The sequence below is a fragment of the Coregonus clupeaformis genome, chromosome 13 (genome assembly GCF_020615455.1).
Source record: "Coregonus clupeaformis isolate EN_2021a chromosome 13, ASM2061545v1, whole genome shotgun sequence".
NCBI classification, from domain to species: Eukaryota; Metazoa; Chordata; class Actinopteri; order Salmoniformes; family Salmonidae; genus Coregonus; species Coregonus clupeaformis.
In genome coordinates this window covers 31,642,386-31,669,273 of record NC_059204.1, presented here as the reverse complement: position 1 = coordinate 31,669,273, position 26,888 = coordinate 31,642,386, and the positions used below count along the sequence as shown (strand labels likewise).

General features: G+C 43.1%; 1 protein-coding gene across 3 annotated transcripts in view; it reads right to left on the bottom strand.

Moving 5' to 3' along the window:
* Positions 1-20,993, bottom strand: part of sytl2a (synaptotagmin-like 2a) — a 55,615-nt gene extending 34,622 nt beyond the window's left edge. The window contains exons 1-4 of one of the 3 annotated variants that reach the window (XM_041893665.2): positions 20,825-20,993; positions 2,519-3,098; positions 925-1,076; positions 119-245 (exon numbers count right to left, since the gene is read on the bottom strand). In XM_041893665.2, the coding sequence (XP_041749599.1) occupies positions 119-245; positions 925-1,076; positions 2,519-2,619 (380 nt within the window). In that variant the 5' untranslated portion in view covers positions 2,620-3,098; positions 20,825-20,993. The remainder of the gene's footprint in view (positions 1-118; positions 246-924; positions 1,077-2,518; positions 3,099-20,824) is intronic. The other 2 variants (XM_041893666.2, XM_041893667.2) reach the window with 2 other exon arrangements.
* Positions 20,994-26,888: the final 5,895 nt, after the last annotated feature.

Here is a 26,888-nt window from a genome sequence, read left to right as displayed (position 1 = left end):
GTGACTTTCACTTTTACTTGAGTTATTTTCTATTAAGGTATCTTTAGTTTTACTCAAGTATGACAATTGGGTACTTTTTCCAGCGCTGCACAACCGGTCCATATCATGGAACTCTCACCTGTAGTAGTTGTTGTGTTGTGCCTGTGGCTCCTCTAAAAGGCCTGAGAGTTCTGGAGGAACATACACATCCTGGTTCTCACTGTTCACGAAGCTGGGCTTCTCTGCCCACATCTGGGAGAGCTCCACTACAACACAGAACACATGGGATACAGGCCTCAGTAAAACCACTGACAAACCAGATGAAGACACATACTGTATGTCTGTGTCACAGGTGGGATCTGAACCCCAATCTACTGCTCGGGAAACCAACCATTAGGCCAAGAGGAAATTCACCTTTGGGCTGAGGGTGACACTGATTTTGAAGTTGCAGGTAACGTTTCTGGGTAGCATCACGAGAGCGTGAGTCCAACTCACCTCCACTCTGTATGTCACAATACATCTAACAACCATCCCTATTATGATGTGAAGGATGGAATGAGCATTCCTAATGGACAAACTTTGGTACAACAGCCTCTATGTGTCCTGAACGTGACCCAGCTATAGAAAATTGGAAGATTCATGCTATTCCAGAGAGCAAAACTGCCTGCACATGACAGAGGGGTACATGAAGAATAAAAGGCATTATCTAATTCTCCTTTTGTGTTCTTGTTTCAGAGTCAACTGTTCATATCAATGTTCACCAATGTAATATCCACCAAACAATATTTGAACAAATTAAATGCCTAGGAATAGAGTTACTGTACATTTAAAGAGAATTTGTGGGGAATTTCTGCAATGCAGCATTTAGTCATAAAAATCTGTAATGGTCTCTGTAAGATTCAACGACTGTCTAAAGTTGCATAGCTTGACACGGCTATAACTCACATATGGTCACAGGTTTCCTTCGACTTATGGATGCTCTGATGATGTCAGAACCATGGATCCTGTCTCTGTGACGCCTTGACTTGGTCTCATAGAACCACTCTCCAGTCAAGTACTTCAGCTTGCCCTTGTCACGTTCTTGCTTTTGTAGATTCCTAAGTGGAGAGAGGGTAAAAGTTCAAAATATGGTCACTTAACAATGGAAAACCAGTAATGGTGGCCAGGCAGAGGCAATACAATGAGTTGATGACAGATTATGTCAGAACCTGGAAAACCTCATTGAGTTTCCTGCTAGCAGGGGCATTTACAGTAACATAAGCAAATGTGATAGATTGTTTTTATGAAGGTGCATGCAGTGGTTATGAATCTGTGATGTAATCCTTGTTATGAGTCTCATGTATTACAGTTGTTTCATATGATTGCAACAACACCTTGTCAACATTTCTTATGAACAAAACACAGTGCAATCAAGCACACGTTTGAACTCATGTTGTCTAAGTGTGTGTATGTGTGTGTGTGAGAAAGAGAGAAAGAAAGAGAGAGAGAGTGTGTGTGTGTAATATTCAAACCATTTTTATGTAGCATTAGTTGAGCAAAAGTAGTAGAAGGTACACCAAGTAAGTTTTTAAATAAATACAAAAGCAGTTTGAATTCCATCACAACCTTGTGTTTTTATTGTTTATGAGGCTCTTCACATATCTCAGTAGTGGGATTTTATTTTAAAATACCTTTGTAGTCAACCCAAACCGATGTTTTGATTATGAAACAAACTAAGGTAAAGGAATAAGGAAACAGGCATATCTATTAAAGACATGCTCCGGAACTTTGGTGACTAATAAGTCTTTTTTGGGCTGGATGTGTCAATGTGTAGTTCATACATGCATAATCTATGAGCAGAATTATTGTTTTACCTCAATTAGCCACGAAATCCCTAGTTTGAAAGCAACTGTTTTTCTGGAAGCTGTTCTGAGCCATTTTCCCTACATTTTCCCCCACATGGGCCAGCCCCCTAGCAATTTGAGTTCTAGCCAATGAGCTTCATCCCCTCGCCATTTGATTGACAGCTAGCAAGATGCACACACAGCAGAGCGAGAGAGAGAGCAATCACGTGGTGCACATATCTGCACATATGTGAGGTAGTACGCAATTTTCGGGGACCACTTTTGGCTTGTGAGCGCTACTTTCAGAACTACTGGCTAAAAAGTATACAAAAGTACCGGAGAATCTATTTAATATCGTGGAGTTTCCCCACACTGCTGTAATACTTTTCTTTAACCCTACCACTGTATTCCAGGGCGTGTCCTCAGGGCATGTGCAGACCATCTTCACAGACATGATCAACCTCTCCTTGTCCCAGTCTGTAATCCACACGTTTCAAGCTGACTACCATCATTCCTTTTCCCAAAAACTCTTAAGGCATCCTGCCACAATGACTACCGCCCTGAAGCACTCACATCTGTAATAATGAAGTGCTTTGAAAGGCTGGCACACATCAACTCTATCATCTCAGACACTCTGGACCCAATCCAATTTGCACACTGCCCCAACTGATCCACAGACAACGCAATCTCAACTCTAAGGCATCCTGTGAACTCACTTCACACGCTGTTCCTCAGCCTTCTTCAGATCGGCGTCCCTCTTTAATACGGACAGGATCATCTCCTGCTCCTCCTCCGTCAGGTAACTCAGGTCAATCATGGTTTCAAGCCCACCCTGCAGGTCTTATCTCTTCTCAGAAAACAAAACGGTTGCCAACTCCACTCAAAGCCACTGTTCAGGGTGAGTCTGTGATGGTGATGGTTCTCGCTAGTTTGGGTCAGTGGCTTGGTGGAGAATCCAGGTGTGGTTATGGATATGGGTTAATGGAATTCCAGCAGCCCCTGGTACAGAGGTCCTTGAAGTCCACGTGTGGGTTAGTGGAGGTGGCTTACGTGCTAAAGTCCAGGTGTCAGTTGATTTTCCAAAGGCTCATATGCAGTGGGTGGATGGGTGGGTAAGGGGAGCAGGTGGGTGTTTGACAGACCTCCGTCTCAATCTCAGTATTACTGATTCACTTTTTGCACTGTCCTTGCTGAAGGGAAAGGTATTGCCAGGTTTGTATGGATGCGGTAGGGTTAACTTGGTGCAGCTGCTCGTATATATGTGGTGGTGGTCTGGCAGGGATCCATCGTCAGCACCTGCAAAAACACAACAAAACACAATATAAGAGTCTAATTTAAAATAATCAATAATAATAGTACTGCTCAGAGTTGTTAGACTGACACTAAAACATACAGGCCAAGACCTGCATCTTCTTACATATTCTCTAAACACTTTCATTATCCTTAATCGAAAACATGTTTCTCTCTAATAGCTTTTTATTTCAGAGCCTTTTCATCAAGTGTTCAAATGTAATCATTTCCCATGATTGGGGAAGCAGGCAGGATGCCATTTTTCCATATCAACCTCACGAGTCAGAGTGAGTCGTTGTGATTATAGGAGACATGTGATACGGTATTGTCAGCTGACTGAGAGAATGTGGCGATTTTGAGTGGATCCCCTTAGAGAAAGCCCTAGTTGTCCTAAAATTGAATTAATCTTAACTCAAATTAGGCACCAGTTTAGGATTTGAATCCATATGGAAAGGCTATTTTATTTTCCTACAATCCGTTTTTTTGTTTCAGTTACGGTTGAAGTTATAGTATGAGTAAACGGTTCAAATGATGAAGAATGTTTGGGTGAACTTCGAACTGTGTTATAACTGGAGCTGATGTATGAGGAGACAGTGAGACAGTGGAATGGCGCTGGAATGGATAGCTGCCGTTTTACGGAGTATCCTCAATGAAATGTGACTATCGGGGAGGACACTCTTCTGTTCGCCTACTAACGAATTGACATCTCCTCGACCACTTGACCACTTATCGGTTTCCGGGTCACGGAGGAGAACGGGACGGAAGAGAGAGCACAACATTACTGAACGTCGTCACTTCCTGTTGAACACAGAACGAGGGAGAACGAGGTTTGTTGTTTTGAAAGTCTCTGAAAAAGTTTTGTTACTAGCTAGCTACCTTTTGAGTTTGGATCCCGCGACGGGGTTAGCATCCGTTGCTGGGACCGCTGCTATCTGTCCAGGGATCCTGCTGACCAAGGGTCTGATGAGCTGCTTGGTGTAGCAGCTAGCTTAGCTGCCACTGTTAGCTGCCTATCAAGCTAGCAAGGTTTCCTTGAGGGCTTGAACGCAGCCCTCGCGGTTAGCCCTTCTAGCTGGAACCACGGATTGTCCCGGGCTTGTGACTGTCTAGATCCCTGCTGTTTGTTTCTATTTCTATCTTCACTGCAACCTGCCCTGCCTGGAACTGCCAGGACTAACAGCGTTAGCCTACGTTGCTACCATGACAAAGACCAAAGCCGGTGGGAGTACTGTTGAAGATAGTGGTGTCTCTCTATCACAGGTGAAGGATATTTTAAACAAACAAAAATAGTTCTACAAGCAGTTGTTACAACAACTAGAAAATAGCTTCAAGTGTTGTGTCCAAATACTGGTGGAGTCATCAAATAAAATAATGGACAACCAAACCAGAGAGGTCCAGGACCTGAAGAACAGTTTGCAGTTCTCTCAGGGTCAGCTCAATGAGTTTAAACAGGAAAACGGCAAAATGACAGCAATCTGTAAGTTCTTGAGAGAGGACATCAGTTCTGTATGTGAATCCATGATAACAATGACAGAGAAATCAGATTATCTCGAGGGACAATCAAGGCGGAACAACACTGTTGTGGACGGAATTGCAGAATCTCCACATGAGACCTAGACAGAGTCTGAGGACAAAGTGAGGGAAATGATCTTGGAGAAACTGAAGATGGACCACAGGAAGATTGAGGTGGAGCACGCCCACAGGACTGGAAAACCCACCCCCGGCCCAGGTAACAGCCCCAAGCCGATAGTGGTCAAGTTCCTGAGGTTCAGGGACAAGGTAGCTGTTCTGGAAAGAGCAAAGAACTTGAGAGGAATGTACATCTTCCTCAACGAGGTCTATCCTGAAGCTGTGCGCCAGAAGAGAAAATGACTTATCCCGGCCATGAATGCTCCCAGAGCGTGTGGGGACATTGCTTACATCCGCTATGACAGGCTCATTGTCCACCCTCCCTCCCAAAAGCCTGGAAGGGTTGAGCGAGCCAAGCCTATGGGTTCGTAGCTTCAACCCCGCAGCACACACACACACTTAAACACACCAACTGGTTAATGGACTGCTGAATGTTTATTAATTTTTTCTCTTCCTCTTTTCCATATTATGTCTGTCTCTGAGACAACTACCCAGGAAATGGCTGAAACTAAGCCATATTAATATATGTAGCCTTAGAAATAAGGTTAATGAAATCAATAACTTGCTAACATCAGATAATATTAATATATTAGCCATTTCTGAGACTCACTTGGATAATTCCTTTGATGATACAGCAGTAGCAATACAAGGATATAACACCTATAGAAGAGACATAAATTCTTATGGGGGAGGTGTTGCTACAGTGGGGAAAAAAAGTATTTAGTCAGCCACCAATTGTGCAAGTTCTCCCACTTAAAAAGATGAGAGAGGCCTGTAATTTTCATCATAGGTACACATCAACTATGACAGACAAAATGAGAAAACAAAATCCAGAAAATCACATTGTAGGATTTTTAATGAATTTATTTGCAAATTATGGTGGAAAATAAGTATTTGGTCAATAACAAAAGTTTCTCAATACTTTGTTATATACCCTTTGTTGGCAATGACACAGGTCAAACGTTTTCTGTAAGTCTTCACAAGATTTTCACACACTGTTGCTGGTATTTTGGCCCATTCCTCCATGCAGATCTCCTCTAGAGCAGTGATGTTTTGGGGCTGTCGCTGGGCAACACGGACTTTCAACTCCCTCCAAAGATTTTCTATGGGGTTGAGATCTGGAGACTGGCTAGGCCACTCCAGGACCTTGAAATGCTTCTTACGAAGCCACTCCTTCGTTGCCCGGGCGGTGTGTTTGGGATCATTGTCATGCTGAAAGACCCAGCCACGTTTCATCTTCAATGCCCTTGCTGATGGAAGGAGGTTTTCACTCAAAATCTCACGATACATGGCCCCATTCATTCTTTCCTTTACACGGATCAGTCGTCCTGGTCCCTTTGCAGAAAAACAGCCCCAAAGCATGATGTTTCCACCCCCATGCTTCACAGTAGGTATGGTGTTCTTTGGATGCAACTCAGCATTCTTTGTCCTCCAAACACGACGAGTTGAGTTTTTACCAAAAAGTTCTATTTTGGTTTCATCTGACCATATGACATTCTCCCAATCCTCTTCTGGATCATCCAAATGCACTCTAGCAAACTTCAGACGGGCCTGGACATGTACTGGCTTAAGCAGGGGGACACGTCTGGCACTGCAGGATTTGAGTCCCTGGCGGCGTAGTGTGTTACTGATGGTAGGCTTTGTTACTTTGGTCCCAGCTCTCTGCAGGTCATTCACTAGGTCCCCCCGTGTGGTTCTGGGATTTTTGCTCACCGTTCTTGTGATCATTTTGACCCCACGGGGTGAGATCTTGCGTGGAGCCCCAGATCGAGGGAGATTATCAGTGGTCTTGTATGTCTTCCATTTCCTAATAATTGCTCCCACAGTTGATTTCTTCAAACCAAGCTGCTTACCTATTGCAGATTCAGTCTTCCCAGCCTGGTGCAGGTCTACAATTTTGTTTCTGGTGTCCTTTGACAGCTCTTTGGTCTTGGCCATAGTGGAGTTTGGAGTGTGACTGTTTGAGGTTGTGGACAGGTGTCTTTTATACTGATAACAAGTTCAAACAGGTGCCATTAATACAGGTAACGAGTGGAGGACAGAGGAGCCTCTTAAAGAAGAAGTTACAGGTCTGTGAGAGCCAGAAATCTTGCTTGTTTGTAGGTGACCAAATACTTATTTTCCACCATAATTTGCAAATAAATTCATTAAAAATCCTACAATGTGATTTTCTGGATTTTTTTTCCTCAGTTTGTCTGTCATAGTTGACGTGTACCTATGATGAAAATTACAGGCCTCTCTCATCTTTTTAAGTGGGAGAACTTGCACAATTGGTGGCTGACTAAATACTTTTTTCCCCCACTGATATATATATATATATATATATTCATATTCAGAGCCATATCACTGTAATGCTTAGAGAAGATCTCATGTCAAGTGTTATTGAAGTGCTGTGGTTGCAGGTTCTTATTCTTTTGGAGTGTTGCTATAGGCCACCAAGTGCAAACAGTCAGTATCTAAATAATGTGTGTGAAATGCTTCATAGTGTATGTAATGTAAACAGAGAGGCCTGCTTTCTTGGGGACCTGACTATTGACTGGTTTTCATCAAGCTGTCCGCTCAAGAGGAGGCTCCTCTATTGCCTGTAATCTGGTTCTGGTTATTAATCAACCTACAAGGGTTTTTAGAGTGGCTATATTCAGGAAAGCCACATTTCCAAATGCTGGGCCTAAAATAGTGAATAAGAGATCATACAAAATATTTTGCTGTGACTCTTATGTGGATGATGTTAAAATTATTTGTTGGTCTAATGTGATTAATAAGGAGCATCCAGATGCTGCACTTGATGAATTTAGGAAATTGTTTCTTCCAATTATTGATAAACATGGACCTGTTAAAAAACTGACTGTTAGAATTGTTAAGGCTTCATGGATTGATGAGGAATTGAAAAACTGTATAGTTGAAAGAGATGGGGCAAAAGGAGTGGCTAATAAGTTGGCTGGACATCTGACTGGCTGATTTACAGGAAATTTAGAAATTATGTGACTAAACAAAAAAATAAAGAAGAAACTGTTTTATGAAGCCAAGATCAATGATATAAAGAATGATGGAAAAAAACTTTGGAGTACTTTAAATGAAATGATGGGCAGAAAGACAAATTCAACTCCATCTTTTATCGAATCAGATGGCTTATTCATCACAAAACCATTTCATGTTGCCTATTATTTTAATAATTACTTAATTGACAAAGTGAGCAAACTTAGGCAGGAAATGCCAACAACAAACAGTGAGCCATCGTATTCATGCATAAAAAAACTAATAATGAAAGAAAAGCATTGCAAGTTTGAATTTTGTAAAGTTAGTGTGGGAGAGGTGGATATTTTTTTGTTAACGATCAATAATGACAAACCTCCTGGCATTGGCAACTTAGATGGAAAGCTACTGAGGATGGTAGCTGACTCTATAGCCACTCCTATCTGTCATATCTTTAATCTGAGCCTAGAGGAAAGTATTTGTCCTCAGGCCTGGAGGGAAGCCAAAGGAATTCCGCTACCCAAGAGTGGTAAAGCGGCCTTTAATTGGTTCTAACAGCAGACCTATAAGCTTGCTGCCAGCTCTTAGCAAACTGTTGAAAAAATTCACAGAACAGCGCAAACTGGCTCTAACCAGAATAGAAAGAGGAGTGGGAGGCCCCGGTGCACAACTGAGCAAGAGGACAAATACATTAGAGTGTCTAGTTTGAGAAGAGATGGCGCCGGAGAAGATGGCTGCCGTTTTACAGCCCTCTAACCAATTGCACTATTATGTATGTTTTTTCGCGTTATTTGTCATTTATTCTGTACATAATGTTTCTGCCATCGTCTCTTATAACCAAAAAGAGCTTCTGGATATCAGGACAGCGATTACTCACCTCGTATTGGACAAATATTTTTTCTTCAACGAGTCGGACGCGAAGGATATGCTACAGACACCCGACAAGCCCCAAATCCCCGTCATTCGCACGAGAAAGAGACGGAGATATCGTGGACGTAGGTCGGGGTGCCTTGTAAGGATCCGACGGCGAGCGAGTAAACTGCCTCTTCCATCAATCCTATTAGCCAATGTTCAATCATTGGAAAATAAATTTGATGACCTAAGATTACGGTTATCGGCAGGATAGAACGCCTGACTCCGGTAAGACAAGGGGTGGTGGTCTGTGTATATTTGTAAACAACAGCTGGTGCATAAAATCAAATACTAAGGAAGTCTCAAGGTTTTTCTCGCCTGAGGTAGAGTATCTTATGATAAGCTGTAGACCACACTATTTACCAAGAGAGTTTTCATCTATATTTTTCATAGCTGTCTATTTACCACCACAAACCAATGCTGGCATTAAGATTGCACTAAATGAGCTGTATAAGGCCATAAGTGAACAGGAAAACGCTCATCCAGAGGCAGCGCTCCTAGTGGCCGGGGACTTTAATGTAGGGAAACTTAAATCCGTTCTACCTAATTTCTACCAGCATGTTAAATGTGCAACCAGAGGAAAAAAAACTCTAGACCACCTTTACTCCACACACAGAGACGCATACAAAGCTCTCCCTCACCCTCCATTTGGCAAATCTGACCATAACTTGATCCTCCTGATTCCTGCTTATAAGTAAAAACTAAAGCAGGAAGCACCAGTGACTCGGTTAATAAAAAAGTGGTCAGATGACGCAAATGCTAAGCTACAGGACTGTTTTGCTAGCACAGACTGGAACATGTTCCGGGATTCTTCAGATAGCATTGAGGAGTACACCACATCAGTCACTGGCTTCATCAATAAGTGCATCGATGACGTTGTCCCCACAGTGACCGTACGTACATACCCCAACCAGAAGCCATGGATTACAGGCAACATCCGCACTGAGCTAAAGCGTAGAGCTGCCGCTTTCAAGGAGCGGGACTCAAACCCGGACGCTTATAAGAAATCCCGCTATGCCCTCCGACGAACCATCAAACAGGCAAAGAATCAATACAGGACTAAGATTGAATCGTACTACACCGGCTCTGACGCTTGTCGGATGTGGCAGGGCTTGAAAACTATTACAGACTACAAAGGGAAGCACAGCCGCGAGCTGCCCAGTGACACAAGCCTACCAGACGAGCTAAACCACTTCTATGCTCACTTCGAGGCAAGCAACACTGAAGCATGCATGAGAGCACAGCTGTTCCAGATGACTATGTGATCACGCTCTCCGTAGCCGATGTGAGTAAGACTTTTAAGCAGGTCAACATTCAGACGGACGGATTACCAGGACGTGTACTCCGAGCATGTGCTGACCAACTGGCAAGTGTCTTCACCAACATTTTCAACATGTCCCTGACTGAGTCTGTAATACCAACATGTTTCAAGCAGACCACCATAGTCCCCGTGCCCAAGGACACTAAGATAACCTGCCTAAATGACTACCAACCCGTAGCACTGACGTCTGTAGCCATGAAGTGCTTTGAAAGGCTGGTCATGGCTCACATCAACACCATTATCCCAGAAACCCTAGACCCACTCCAATTTGCATACCGCCCCAACAGATCCACAGATGATGCAAACACCTCCCTCTGCAACTGGATCCTGGACTTCCTGACAGGCCACCCCCAGGTGGTAAGGGTAGGTAACAACACATCTGCCACGCTGATCCTCAACACAGGGGCCCCTCAGGGGTGCGTGCTCAGTCCCCTCCTGTACTCCCTGTTCACCCATGACTGCATGGCCAGGCACGACTCCAACACCATCATTAAGTTTGCAGACGACACAACAGTGGTAGGCCTGATCACAGACAACGATGAGACAGCCTATAGGGAGGAGGTCGGAGACCTGGCCGTGTGGTGCCAGGATAACAACCTCTCCCTCAACGTGACCAAGACAAAGGAGATGATTGTGGACTACTACAGGGGAAAAAAGAGGACTGAGCATGCCCTCATTCTCATCGACGGGGCTGTAGTGGAACAGGTTGAGAGCTTCAAGTTCCTTGGTGTCCACATCACCAACGAACTATCATGGTCCAAACACACCAAGACAGTCGTGAAGAGGGCACAACAAAGTCTATTCCCCCTCAGGAGACTGAAAAGATTTGGCATGGGTCCTCAGATCCTCAAAAAGTTATTCAGCTGCACCTTCGAGAGCATCCTGACTGGCTGCATCACCGCCTGGTATGGCAAATTGTATTGGCCACATGCGCCGAATACAACAGGTGTAGACATTACAGTGAAATGCTTACTTACAGCCCTTAACCAACAATGCATTTATTTTTTTATAAAAAAGTAAAATAAAACAACAACAAAAAAAGTGTTGAGAAAAAAAGAGCAGAAGTAAAATAAAAGAACAGTAGGGAGGCTATATATACAGAGGGGGTACCGGTGCAGAGTCAATGTGCGGGGGCACCGGCTAGTTGAGGTAGTTGAGGTAATATATACATGTGGGTAGAGTTAAAGTGACTATGCATAAATAATTAACAGAGTAGCAGCAGCGTAAAAATATGGGGTGGGGGTGAGGGGGCAGTGCAAATAGTCCGGGTAGCCATGATTAGCTGTTCAGGACTCTTATGGCTTGGGGGTAGAAGCTGTTGAGCAGTCTTTTGGACCTAGACTTGGCACTCCGGTACCGCTTGCCGTGCGGTAGCAGAGAGAACAGTCTATGACTAGGGTGGCTGGAGTCTGACAATTTTGAGGGCCTTCCTCTGATACCGACTGGTATAGAGGTCCTGGATGGCAGGAAGCTTGGCCCCAAGTGATGTACTGGGCCGTACACACTACCCTCTGCGGTCGGAGGCCGAGCAGTTGCCATACCAGGTGGTGATGCAACCAGTCAGGATGCTCTCGATGGTGCAGCTGTATAACTTTTTGATGATCTGAGGACCCATGCCAAATCTTTTCAGTCTCCTGAGGGGGAATAGGCTTTGTCGTGCCCTCTTCACGACTGTCTTGGTGTGTTTGGACCATGATAGTTCGTTGGTGATGTGGACACCAAGGAACTTGAAGCTCTCAACCTGTTCCACCACAGCCCCGTCGATGAGAATGGGGGCGTGCTCAGTCCTCTTTTTTTTCCTGTAGTCCACAATCATCTCCTTTATCTTGGTCACGTTGAGGGAGAGGTTGTTATCCTGGCACCACACGGCCAGGTCTCTGATCTCCTCCCTATAGGCTGTCTCGCTGTATGTTGTCCATGTCGTCGTTCGGCCACGACTCGGTGAAACATAAGATATTACAACTTTTTATGTCCCGTTGGTAGGATAACCGTAATCTTAGGTCATCCAATTTATTCTCAAATGTTTGAAGATTGGCTAATAGGATTGATGGAAGAGGCAGTTTACTCGCTCGCTGTCGGATCCTTACAAGGCACCCCGACCTACGTCCACGATATCTCCGTCTCTTTCTCCTGCGAATGACGGGGATTTGGGCCTTGTCGGGTGTCTGTAGGATATCCTTCGCGTCCGACTTGTTGAAGAAAAAATCTTCGTCCAATACGAGGTGAGTAATCGCTGTGCTGATATCCAGAAGCTCTTTTTGGTTATAAGAGACGATGGCAGAAACATTATGTACAGAATAAATTACAAATAAAGCGGAAAAACACACATAATAGTACAATTGGTTAGAGGGCTGTAAAACGGCAGCCATCTTCTCCGGCGCCATCAGCCGTTTCCAGCTACAATAGCCATTTACAACATTAACAATGTCTACACTGTATTTCTGATCAATTTGATGTTATTTTAATGGACAAAAAAATTGCTTTTCTTTCGAAAACAAGGACATTTCTAAGTGACCCCAAACTTTTGAACGGTAGTGTAGATTTAATGGTTGTAAAGATGGGGAGAGGTCTGTCCGTAATAAAGAGACGCTCTGCTTTTCTGACACCACATTCCAAAAAGCAAGTCCTGCAGTCTCTAGTTTTGTCTTATCTTGATTATTTTCCAGTTGTGTGGTCGAGTGCTACAAGGAAAGACCTCTCGTTTTTGCATCACCAAAGTCAAAAGAGTTGGGTATAGCCTACTAGGTGCGTGTCGTTTGGTGCAGCGGGAGCAGGCAGGGGTAGTGCTGCCGGAGTGTCGCTCAGCCACTTCTCACAATGGTGCTGGTTTAGTAACGTTAGATCAAAGCTGAATGTCATGGAAGATCACATAATGATTCATTAGTATTCTAAAAAACATAACCAAATATAATAGCATAGTATAACATTACTGTTACAACAAAAACACCACCTAATTTCTTGTTAGATTTTAGGATGGTTAGCTGAATAGTCCCCAAAATATGATAATAACCTCCCGAGTGGCGCAGTGGTCTAAGGCACTGCATCGCGGTGCTAGCTGTGCCACTAGAGATCCTGGTTCGAATCCAGGCTCTGTCGTAGCCGGCCGCGACCGGGAGACCCATGGGGCGGCGCATAATTGGCCCAGCGTCGTCCAGGGTAGGGGAGGGAATGGCCGGCAGGGATGTAGAGCATGGCGTTTGCAACGCCAGGGTTGTGGGTTCATTTCCCATGGGGGGCCAGTATGAAAAAAAAAATAATGTATGCACTCACTAACTGTAAGTCGCTCTGGATAAGAGCGTCTGCTAAATGACTAAAATGTAAATGTAATAATGCGGCCAAAACTCAACCGCACGCACCACTAGGCAGAATGTGCTTGGATTGAAACAAAATACAGGATGGCTATATAGTCTGTTAACATCATCTGCTCTAATTTGCTCACGAAACAGTAATTCAAGAAGATCTAAATGTATATTCCCATGAAACTGATTGAGATCAAATGATTGGCATGCAGACACAGTTTGAAGATTCACCGGTAAAACGTGAAGAATTATCATTCACAATTGACAGTGATGATAGCCTACATCAACACCATCATCCCACCCTGGACCATCACAATTCACATACCGCCAACAGATCCATAGATGACGCAATCTCTATTGCACTCCACACTGCCCTCTGCCACCTCTGTGAGAATGCTGTTAATTGACTACAGCTCAGCGTTCAACACCATAGTGCCCTTCAAGCTCATCACTAAGCTAAGGACCCTGGGACTGAACACCTCCCTCTGAAACTGGATCCTGGACTTCCTGACGGGCCGCCCCCAGGTGGTGAGAATAGGCAACAATCACATCCGTCATGCTGACCCTCAACACGTGGGCCTCTCAGGGATGCGTGCTTAGTCCCCTCCTGTAGTACCTGTTCACCCACGACTGCGTGGCCGCACATGACTCCAACACCATGATCATTAAGTTTGCTGACGACACGACGGTGGTAGGCTTGATCACCGATGACGACGAGTCAGCCTATAAGGAGGTCAGACACCTGGCAGTGTGGTGCCAGGACAACAACCTCTCCCTCAAAGTCAGCAAGACAAAAGAGCTGATCGTGGCCTAAAGGAAACGTAGGACCGAGCACGCCCCCATTCAAATCGACGGAGCTGTAGTGGAGCGGGTCGAGATCTTCAAGGTCCTCTGTGTTCAAATCACTAAGGATCTATCATGGTCCAAACACACCAACACAGTTGTGAAGAGGGCACGACAATGCCTCTTCCCCCTCAGGAGGCTGAAACAATTTGGTATGGGCCCTCAGATCCTCAATAAGTTCTACAGCTACACCATTGAGAGCATCTTGACTGGCTGCATCACCGCTTGGTATGGCAACTGCTTGGCATCCGACCGCAAGGCGATACAGAGTGTAGTGCGTATGGCGCAGTACATCACTGGGGCCGAGCTCCCTGCCATCCAGGACCTCTATACCCGGCGGTGTCAGAGGCAAGCCCACATTTTTGGTCCATTTACCCTTTTTGCACAAACTTTTTTTTACTCATCACATACGCTGCTGCTACTGTTTATTATCTATCATGTTGCCTAGTCATTTTATTCCTAGTTATATGTACACTACCGTTCAAAAGTTTGGGGTCACTTAGAAATGTCCTTGTTTTCGAAAGAAAAGCAATTTTTTTGTCCATTAAAATAACAGAGTTGCAAAGAAAAGCCATATCTCAGACTGCCCATCTTAATCTTTTATTTTTATTGGCCAGTCTGAGATATGGCTTTTTCTTTGCAACTCTGCCTAGAAGGTCAGCATCCCGGAGTCGCCTCTTCACTGTTGACGTTGAGACTGGTGTTTTGCGGGTACTATTTAATGAAGCTGCCAGTTGAGGACCTGTGAGGCATCTGTTTCTCAAACTAGACACTCTAATGCAGGGGTGTCAAAGTCAAATGGACGGAGGGCCAAATAAAAAATTTAGCTACAAGCCGAGGGCCGGACTGTTCGAATGTTCATTGAAAAGTTTTTAAATGACGCATATAGTCTAGTGAACCTAATTGAACCTACTGAAAACCTAACAAATATATTCCAATATGATCAGATAAATAAAGCAATATTTTCTTATGGCTCTGTCAGTAATCTTTAATTTTCAACAGACACAAAAGACAAATTTCCTTTATATAAAAATCCCCATAACATGAACATTAAATGAAAGAAACCGGTATTCAAGGCACCATCAGTAGCCTATATTTTCTATTTTAGCAAAAGTGGGCTAAATTTACTTCAAAGAAAAAAACAATAATAGCAATTTTCTATCATCCACTCAACTGAAATATTTTTAAAATATAATTGGATTGAAATACAATAAAATAAAGTGCAAAAATCTATTAATCAAAAACAACACTTTGTTTAAGGAGAAGTAACATGCAGTGAAAACAAATATTAAACTTTAACTTTTAAACTCATCCACAGCCAAGGAATATGCAATGAAATCTTTTCCCTTTTTCACAAGCTGCTCTTTTAGATTGATGGACAACTGGTCTACTCTCTCGGCAATGGTGTTTCTGCTCAGACTCACATTTAAAAAGAGTTGCCTTTTTTCTGGGCAAACTTCGTCACAAACTTTAATCATGCAGTTTTTGATGAAATCCCCCTCCGTAAATGGCCGGGCTGATTTAGCGATCTCTTCTGCCAAAATAAAACTGGCCTTGACAGCAGCCTGGCCTTGTGATTTGGCTTTTTTGAACAGAGCCTGTCGAGATTTGAGGCCTCGTTTTAATTCCTCTGCCTTTTGTAGCCTTTGTTCCATGTCCATATTCTTGTTTTTGTCCGCGTGTTTCGTTTCATAATGTCGTCTCAGATTACTCTTTCAGTACCGCCACACTTTCTCCACACAGAAGACACACAGGTTTTCCAGCTACCTCCGTGAACATATACTCCGACTCCCACCTTGTTTGAAACCCCCGGTTCTCAGTGTCCACCTTCCGTTTTGCCATTTTTGATGGGTATCTGAAAGTTAATTTTACTGTGATGCTGACGACTGCTGTGCCAATAAATATTGAAATGAAGCAGCCTACTGCTCGGTAGCGTCACCGTTGCATTGTGGGAAATGTAGTATTGGTGCGTGTAAAAGATCTGCGGGCTGCCGGCTTGCTGCGGTCTGCGGGCGGTTCTAATAATAAATCAAGATCATCCCAGGGGCCGTAAAAAACCTTCTCGCGGGCCGGATGTGGCCCAGGGCCTTGACTCTGACATATGTGCTCTAATGTATTTATCCGCTTGCTCAGTTTTGCACCGGGGCCTCCCACTCCTCTTTCTATTCTGGTTAGAGCCAGTTTGCGCTGTTCTATGAAGGGAGTAGTACACAGCATTGTACGAGATCTTCATTTTTTTGGCAATTTCTCGCATGGAATAGCCTTAATTTCTCAGAACAAGAATAGACTGACGAGTTTCAGAAGAAAGTTATTTGTTTCTGGCCATTTTGAGCCTGTAATCGAACCCACAATTGCTGATGCTCCAGATACTCAACTAGTCTCAAGAAGGCCAGTTTTATTGCTTCTTTAATCAGCACAACAGTTTTTCAGCTGTGCTAACATAATTGCAAAATAGTTTTCTAATGATCAATTAGCCTTTTAAAATGATAAACTTGGATTAGCAAACACTACGTGCCATTGGAACACAGGACTGATGGTTGCTGATAATGGGCCTCTGTATGCCTATGTAGATATTCCATTAAAAATCAGCCGTTTCCAGCTACAATAGCCATTTACAACATTAACAATGTCTACACTGTATTTCTGATCAATTTGATGTTATTTCAATGGTCAAAAAAATTGCTTTTCTTTCAAAAACAAGGACATTTCTAAGTGACCCCAAACTTTTGAACGGTAGTGTACATAGATAACTAAATTACCTTGTACCCCTGCACATCGACTCGGTACTTGTACCCCGTATATATAGCCAAGTTATCGTTAATCATTGTGTATTTATTATTACTTTTATTATTACATGTTTTACTTTTCTATTATTTTCTTTCTCTTTCCATTGTTGGTAAAGGGCCCGTAAGTAAGCTTTCACTGTTAGTCTACACCTGTTGTTTACAAAGCATGTGACTAATAACATTGTATTTTATTTGGTTTCCTTTGACCACACAGTCACGCAGTCCCAGATCATTGGTACTCTGTTGTAACATGCAAGCATTCCTTTTGGTGCTCTAAGCGTTTCCTTCAAGACAACACGCGGTGTGTAAAGGAGATTGGCGCTCGATAATTAATTTCTATTCACTGTTAATCAGTGGGCTCGTCACGAGGTAGATTTATTGTCATACACTACATGACCAAATGTATGTGGACACCTGCTCATCGAACATCTCATTCCAAAATCAAGGGCATTAATATGGAGATGGTCCCCCCTTTTCTGCTATAACAGCCTCCACTCTTCTGGGAAGGCTTTCCACTAGATGTTGGAACATTGCTGCGGGGACTTGCTTCCATTCAGCATTGCTTCCAAGACCATTAGTGAGGTCGGGCACTATTGGGCGATTAGGCCTGGCTCGCAGCCGGCATTCCAATTCATCCCAAAGGTGTTTGATGAGGTTGAGGTCAGGGTTCTGTGCAGGCCAGTCAAGTTCTTCCACACCGATCTCGACAAACCACTTCTGTATTGACCTCGCTTTGTGCACGGGGGCATTGTCATGCTGAAACAGGAAAGGGCCTTCCCCAAACTGTTGCCACAAAGTTGGAAGCACAGAATAGTCTAGAATGTCATTGTATTCTGTAGCATTAAGATTTCTCTTCACTGGAACTAAGGGGCCTAGCCCAAACCATGAAAAGTAGCCACAGACCATTATTCCTCCTCCACCAAACTTTACAGTTGGCACTATGCATTGGAGCAGGTAGCGTTCTTTTGGTATCCGCCAAACCCAGATTCGTCCGTCGGACTGCCAGATTGTGAAGCGTGATTTATCACTCCTGAGAACGCGTTTCCACTTGTACAGAGTCCAATGGCGGCGAGCTTTACACCACTCCAGCCGACGCTTGGCATTGCACACTGAGTTGCCATAGAATGATACGTGGCTGGCTGGTGAGATCTAAACACCTCATAAAATCTCACAATTAGCACAAAGCAGGATATTATGCAACATCAGTGAGAGGTGCCTTTGACTATATTTGGAAGCAAAATCGTTCTCTATTCAATCACAGTTGTTGAATTCTGCTGGCTCTGAGGTTGAGTCATCAATGAGCCATAAAGAGGTGTTTCATTGTGATGTCAAAAGGGAATAGATAGGGAACAGATAGAGAGGAAGGGGCAGCATACCAAATGGCACCCTATTCCCAATACAGTATAGTGCACTACTTTTGACCAGAGCCCTATAGGCCCTGGTCAAAAGTAGTGCACTGAATAGGGAATAGTGTGTAACTTGGGACACAGCCAAATCAACCCCAACTTGTTGTATCAATAATAATCAATAGCTCTCTTTTGATAAAGACAAGAAAGACGCAGTGTGCAATTTTGCATCCATAGAGCCTCATTGGCCACCCCGCTGTGGTGTTCTTGAGCAATTTAGATACATTTAGATAATACTTTTGCTAAAGACCATGTAATGGAAACCAATTCATCATGTATAAATGTATTATTATTTCATCACCACACAGAGAATCTGATCAACCTGGAGTAAGGTGAAATTGCCCCTAGATGCTGATCTTCGGTCAGTTTAGCATTTTCCCCACTAATGGTTAAGGTTAGGATTGGGGGAGGGGAAGCTGATCCTAGATCTGTACCTAGGGGAAACTTCGCCATGGCACGCACAACCTCATCAAATAAATGTTTACATTTTAGTCATTTTAGTCATTTAGCAGATTATCTTATCCAGAGCGATTTACAGTTAGGCATTCATCTTAAAATAGCTAGGTGGGACAACCACATATCACAGTTATAGTAAGTACATTTTTCCTCAATAAAGTAGCTATCAGCAAATTTCCATACTGATTAACATGGTATGGAAATTAACTATTGAGCGCCAATCTCCTTTACACAACTGGTGAGTTGTCTTGAAGGAAACGCTTAGAGCACCAAAATGAATTCTTGAATGTTACAACAGATTACCAATGATCTGGGACTGTGTAGTCAAAGGAAACCCAATCAATGTGCCTGGCAAAGCTTGAGGTACTAGGGGATTACCAATCCTCTTCACCATTACCAGGGCGATAAGCAGAGCACATCATTAACTTCAAAGAACGCTAAAAATCCTGTTTTCACAAAGATGACTGGTTGCTATGCTATGTACACAATCAGATTAGACTGCATTTCCTTATTTGCAGCAGTAGCACTTCCTTCTCAGAGAATGGAAGATTGAACCAAGACAACTATGGCAGTGATAAGCAATATGGCCCCATACATTACTTGTAGTAGTCCATGTGTCATTCAATGTTGTACCGAATGTATCGTAAAATAAGTTAAACCAAAATGGCTAATGGAGCTACAGTAAAATACTTCTATTCGTTCTTTGTCACCGGATGAAATGCATGAGACTGAAATAAAAACAGACGCCTAATGTATGCACCTACTAACTAAGTTCCATAATCAGAGTGCAGTACACTTGGGGTGGCAGGTAGCCTAGTGGTTAGAGTGTTGGGACAGTAACCAAGAGGTTGCCTGTTTGAAACCCTGAGCCAGCAAGGTGGAAAAATCACCCGTTCTGCCCTTGAGCAAGGCAGTTAACCCCCACAACTACTCCCTGATGATGTTGATTAAGGTAGCCCTCTGCACTTCTCTGATTCAGAGGGTTGGCTTAAACGCGGAAGACACATTTCAATTGAATGTTTTCAGTTGTGCAACCGACTAGGTATCCCCCCCACCCCTCTCCTTTACACACCTGGTGAGTTGTCTTGAAGGAAACGCTTAGAGCACCAAAAGGAATGCTTGCATGTTACAACAGAGTACCAATGATCTGGGACTGTGTGGTCGAAGGAAAATATGTGAAGTCAATGTTAAGTTAAGCCCCAGGTTTGCAGAGTACATAATAACAATGGCAATGGAGTGTACCATTTTTGGTATTTGTTTACAGTGTATGGTTGTGGGTCAAACATCTAATGATTGTAGCCTGTTTAAGCACATCTGCCCTGTGCTTGCTCACTCCTCAGAGTTCACCAATTTAGAGGTTGACTTGGGTGTGGTGCATGCAGCATCCAAGACTCCTGGCACAAATATTTTCAATTGAGACCAATGGAAGTTGGGTGAAGTTTCCCCTAGGTACAGATCTAGAATCAGCTTCTCCTCCCCCAACCCTAACCCTAACCATTAGTGGAGGGAATTCAAAACTGACCCCAGATCAGGGTCTAGGGGCAAATTCACACACACACACACCATTGCCATTGGACCTAATACGACCTTGGATTAATTTTTAACTGCCCTTTCAACAAAGCATGAACATGCATGAAAAATAATGCTTCCCAAAATGTATGTCCTCATATCATTTTAATGTTGTCATCTGATATTTTTTATAGAGATAGGGCCTACACATAATTTTTCACTGATCTGATTCTGTTTAGCAGAGGCTGCTGAGAGAGATAAAGTTGAGTTGGAACTTCAATTGAATTTACGTAACAATGGGGAAATGGCAAAATTATCAGTTTGCAAGTTTCATTGAATCCAGGAAACAAAAATCACACGGCATAAATCAAGTGCGCCAGTTGATTTACAATATGTAACATTTCCCGGTGCGCCAGTTGATTTACAATATGTAACATTTCCCGCAATTGATTGTTTTATGGCTAAATATAGCGTTAGTTATCCAACAGTATTCAGAAATAGCCTTATTAAAACATGACTGTCATCATCGCACGCAATACATAGAGAAAGATAAACATTGTTTTAAATTTACATTCAGAAAAAGGCAGATAACACTTACCCAAGACAAGACAACTGCGTTGCACCGTGAGAACAACTTCTTGAGTGGTCCCGAGGAGATGGATTATGTCCAAACCCAAGCACGAGGCTCAGACGCCGAGTCGAGACTGACAGCATGAAAGATTTCGTTAGATGTAGACATGTCCTGCCTCGCTACTCAAAGAAAGATGTGTTGATGATGTACATAATAATATGAATGCTGACTTCGCTGTTCTATTGGTTTTGTGACTGTTTCAATTAGTTTAAACTAATTTATTAAGTATGGGTGGGATTGCGTTAGCGTGTGTGTGCATGGGTATGTACAGTTTTTAGAGGGAGAAATAACGGAATACATACATACACCTTGCCTTTATACTTTATCCAAATGTCATGCGCTGCTCTCCCAGCTAATAGTCCTAGGGAGAGAACTTTTTGTCAGTTGGCAAGGGATACTCACACACAGTGCTTTCAACTTATATATCAAATCAAATTAAATTGTATTGGCCACATGCGCCGAATACAACAGGTGCAGACATTACAGTGAAATGCTTACTTACAGCCCTTAACCAACAGTGCATTTATTTTTAACAAAAAAGTAAAAATAAAACAACAACAAAAAAAGTGTTGAGAAAAAAGAGCAGAAGTAAAATAAAATAACAGTAGGGAGGCTATATATACAGGGTGGTACCGGTGCAGAGTCAATGTGCGGGGGCACCGGCTAGTTGAGGTAGTTGAAGTAATATGGACATGTGGGCAGAGTTAAAGTGACTATGCATAAATAATTAACAGAGTAGCAGCAGCGTAAAAGGTTGGGGTGGGGGGGCAGTGCAAATAGTCCGGGTAGCCATGATTAGCTGTTCAGGAGTCTTATGGCTTGGGGGTAGAAGCTGTTGAGAAGTCTTTTGGACCTAGACTTGGCACTCCGGTACCGCTTGCCGTGCGGTAGCAGAGAGAACAGTCTATGACTAGGGTGGCTGGAGTCTTTGACAATTTTGAGGGCTTTCCTCTGACACCGCCTGGTATAGAGGTCCTGGATGGCAGGAAGCTTGGCCCCAGTGATGTACTGGGCCGTACGCACTACCCTCTGTAGTGCCTTGCGTTCGTAGGCCAAGCAGTTGCCATACCAGGCGGTGATGCAACCAGTCAGGATGCTCTCGATGGTGCAGCTGTATAATTTTTTGAGGATCTGAGGACCCATGCCAAATCCTTTCAGTCTCCTGAGGGGGAATAGGCTTTGTTGTGCCCTCTTCACGACTGTCTTGGTGTGTTTGGACCATGATAGTTCGTTGGTGATGTGGACACCAAGGAACTTGAAGCTCTCAACCTGTTCCACTACAGCCCCGTCGATGAGAATGGCACACTTTGACTACATTGTGCATGTTAATTTATACAGTGATTATTATTCAACATGTCTTCACCTGGGATGTGAACTCACAATCTCTTGGTTCACAGCATTCAGATATTCCTGCTACGCCACCATGTCTGTGTCAGTTATCTGTTAATTTGACTATTCTCATCATTGATTTGATTTACTTAATTCAACAATTGAAGGTTTTTCTGCATAGTTGTCTAATCTTGGTGGGGCATATTAACCTGTTTTAATGATACTCCTGATCACTATGATCAATGAAAGTTTTTCTTGAATGTACTTTTAACAGAGCTGAGATTTACTTCAAAGTGCATTCACCCTATTGCTTACACCTATCAAGTTGTTTCAGATCTACACAAGTGCCTAAGGAGGAGGGGTTAGGGTTTCTTCTGGACAAGGCCTAACTATAATGGCCCAATAAGCACATGCCCTAGAGCAGGGATCATCAATTAGTCAGCCGCAAGCAGATTTTTTCTTGAGCGGAAGGTTGGAGGACAAATAATTTGTACATTAGCCACACTTTTTTGGTTACTACATGATTCCAAGTGTTATTTCATAGTTTTGATTTCTTCACTATTATTCTACAATGCAGAAAACAGTACAAATAAAGAAAAACCCTTGAATGAGTAAGTGTGTCCAAACTTTTGACTGGTACTGTTTATCAAATATGTAAGTATAAAAACATGGTGTGTGAGTATCCCTAACCTTGCCAACAGACATCCACCGTTGCTCCCTACCTAGAATATTACATTTCCCAATAATGTGTAATGAATATGCAATATTAATGTAACATGAATGTTACAAAATGAATATGTAAATTGTTTGTCCCTGTGCATGTGAAAGAGCTGTGTGCTGAAGAGCAGTGGTTCCCAACCTTTTTCTGTTACTGTACCACCAACTGAATTTTGCTCTGCCTGGAGTACCCCTGATGTACCCCCTCATGTGCATTTTACCAGTAGGCCTATGGTCTCATGAGTCTCCCTGTGTACTCCCTGTGGATGGGCCGAGTACCCCCAGGGATCCTAGTACCCCTGGTTGGGAACCACTGGTCTAGAGGAGGAAGCGCTCGTCTTGCAGGCTAAGAGGCACATCTGGCTGGAGTATAAGATGGTCGGAAGCCAAGAGCATCAGCGGCAGATTCAGCACCTGGAATTTGAGCCGGCTCAGATGCAGAGGGGTTTTCAGGAGATGGCAGGTACATGCACTCACAGACTGGGTTTTTATATGGGATGGAAAACCAGGCCCATGTTTTCTGGGAAGTCAACTCCTATTTAGACCCCTGCTCCCCTATTCATTTGAAACTGGTAAATAGGTTTGGGAATAAACTTTTCTTTGCGAACATGAGATTGAACCTAGGATTAATTTAATCAAAGAAATCATGTTTACAAAAACAAAAGTAAATTAATTTACAATATCCCTTCTTCCAGGGCTGATGGGCAGACAGAGAGACAGATGCCCTTACAGCTTTTCCTGACTGTGTCTCTTATTTCTACAGACAATATTCAGTGCTCTCTTGACGTGACTTTCAATGAAATTGACAAGAAAACAGTAGATCTCACAAGAAACAGCTGGCACATCAGCAGAACACAGATTTCTTTAGTTTTGATGATAACACTGTTTTTCCTCAGAGGGCCATCAAACACCTTGACAAGCACAGCCAACAGCAGTAAGAGAATGAGTGGCTGAAGAGAGAGATATGGCACGTTATATTATAAGTATGTGGTCCTCTGTAACTCAATTGGTAGAGCATGGCGCTTGTAACGCCAGGGTAGTGGGTTCGATCCCCGGGACCACCCATACGTAAAAATGTATGCACACATGACTGTAAGTCGCTTTGGATAAAAGCGTCTGCTAAATGGCATATTATTATATTATTAAGTATGGTGTATGTGTGCTTGAATAAAATAAACAGCACATTAGGTTCGCTTTATTTTACAGTTCGGTTTATCTGGTACTAATCATGGTTTGTTCTAAAGAAAAGCATAAAATACCAATCATTACCTACCATAATAACAAGGTACCAATTATTATTATTTAATTTTTTAAGGTAAGTACCAAACAGTACCACTTGTGTGACCCTATTGTTACACAGTATACCAGGCAAATAGGAGATTAATCAGGACTGGTGAATAACATTACCACACATTACCAGAAAACACATCCTCTTCCTCCAGGGGGCTGTTCCAGAAAGATGGATTAATGAGTTAGCCAGCTACCTGTCCAAAATAACTTTATGTTTTTGATAAATATACAGTTGAAGTCAGAAGTTTACATACACCGTAGCCAAATACATTTAAACTCAGATTTTCACAATTCCTGACATTTAATCCTAGTAAAAATGCCCTGTCTTAGGTCAGTTAGGATCACCACTTTATTTTAAGAATGTGAAATGTCAGAATAACAGTAGAGAGAATGATTTATTTCAGCTTTTATTTCTTTCATCACAATCCCAGTGGGTCAGAAGTTAGTATACACTCAATTAGTATTTGGTAGCATTGCCTTTAAATTGTTTAACTTGGGTCAAACGTTTCGGGTAGCCTTCCACAAGCTTCCCACAATAAGTTGGGTGAATTCTGGCCCATTCCTCCTGACAGAGCTGGTGTAACTGAGTCAGGTTTGTAGGCCTCCTTGCTCGCACACGCATTTTCAGTTCTTCCCACAAATGTTCTATAGGATTGAGGTCAGGGCTTTGTGATGGCCACTCCAATACCTTGACTTTGTTGTCCTTAAGCCATTTTGCCACAACGTTGGAAGTATGCTTGGGGTCATTGTCCATTTGGAAGACCCATTTGCGACCAAGCTTTAACTTCCTGACTGATGTCTTGAGATGTTGCTTCAATATATCCACATAATTTTCCTTCCTCATGATGACATCTATTTTGTGAAGTGCACCAGTCCCTCCTGCAGCAAAGCACCCCCACAGCATGATGCTGCCACCCCCGTGCTTCACGGTTGGGATGGTGTTCTTCGGCTTGCAAGGCTCCCCGTTTTCCTCCAAACATAACGATGGTCATTATGGCCAAACAGTTCTATTTTTGTTTCATCAGACCAGAGGACATTTCTCCAAAAGGTACGATCTTTGTGTGCAGTTGCAAACCGTAGTCTGGCTTTTTTATGGTGGTTTTGGAGCCGTGGCTTCTTCCTTGCTGAGCGGCCTTTCAGGTTACGTCGATATAGGACTTGTTTTACTGTGGATATAGATACTTTTGTACTTGTTTCATCCAGCATCTTCACAAGGTCCTTTGCTGTTAATCTGGGATTGATTTGCATTTTTCACACCAAAGTACGTTCATCTCTAGGAGACAGAACGCGTCTCCTTCCTGAGCAGTATTACATTTACATTTTAGTCATTTAGCAGACGCTCTTATCCAGAGCGACTTACAGTTAGTGAATACATATATATTTTATTTTATACTGGCCCCCCGTGGGAATCGAACCCACAACCCTGGCGTTGCAAACGCCATGCTCTATCAACTGAGCTACATCCCTGCCGGCCATTCCCTCCCCTACCCTGGACGACGCTGGGCCAATTGTGCGCCGCCCATGAGTCTCCCGGTCGCGGCCGGCTGCGACAGAGCCTGGATGCGAACCAGGATCTCTAGTGGCACAGTTAGCACTGCGATGCAGTGCCTTAGACCACTGCGCCACTCAGGTGAGTATGATGGCTGCGTGGTCCCATGGTGTTTATACTTGCGTACTATTGTTTGTACAGATGAACGTGATACCTTCAGGCGTTTGGAAATTGCTCCCAAGGATGAACCAGACTTGTAGAGGTCTACAATTTTTTTTCTGAGGTCTTGGCTGATTTCTTTTGATTTTCCCATGATGTCAAGCAAAGAGACACTGAGTTTGAAGGTAGGCCTTGAAATACATCCACAGGTACACCTCCAATTTACTCAAATAATGTCAATTAGCCTATCAGAAGCCATGACATCATTTTCTGGAATTTTCCAAGCTGTTTAAAGGCACAGTCAACTTAGTGTATGTAAACTTCTGACCCACTGGATTTGTGATACAGTGAATTATAAGTGAAATAATCTGTCTGTAAACAATTGTTGGAAAAATTACTTGTGTCATGCACAAAGTAGATGTCCTAACCAACTTGCCAAAACTATAGTTTGTTAACAAGAAATGTGTGGAGTTGTTGAAAAACGAGTTTTAATGACTCCAACCTAAGTGTATGTAAACTTCCGACTTCAACTGTAGATTTAAATTAAGGTATCATTAACTGAATAGCAACAACAAATATACAAGATTTCTTAATCAACCAGAAAATCAACAGTTACATGTGGCTGTTTATCAAAGTTAGCTAGCTAATTTAATAATCCTGTTTTCTGGAATACCCAACAGCTTGCCATTTACACGAGCGAGGTATCCATTATCGAAATGGCCGTCCAACAACTGGAGGAGGAGAACCTTCAGCACGAGTCAACTGTTTGAGCATTGCCTGGATAACCTGCAAATCTCTAGGTCCCTTCAACACAACTCTTCACCCACATTCAGATAGATGGCCATTTGTCCTGATGTATTAGCAGCATTAAATAATAGGCTACTATCGCTATCGTTTCACTGACTGTCTCATTGTGTGACATGACATGTAACATTAGAACGAAACTGGAAAGCCTTGTCCCAGATCAGTTTGTGGTCGTTGTCATGCCTTTTTTTGGCAAGACAGCACAAACAGATCTGGGACCAGGCAATCAATTCTATGCGATGC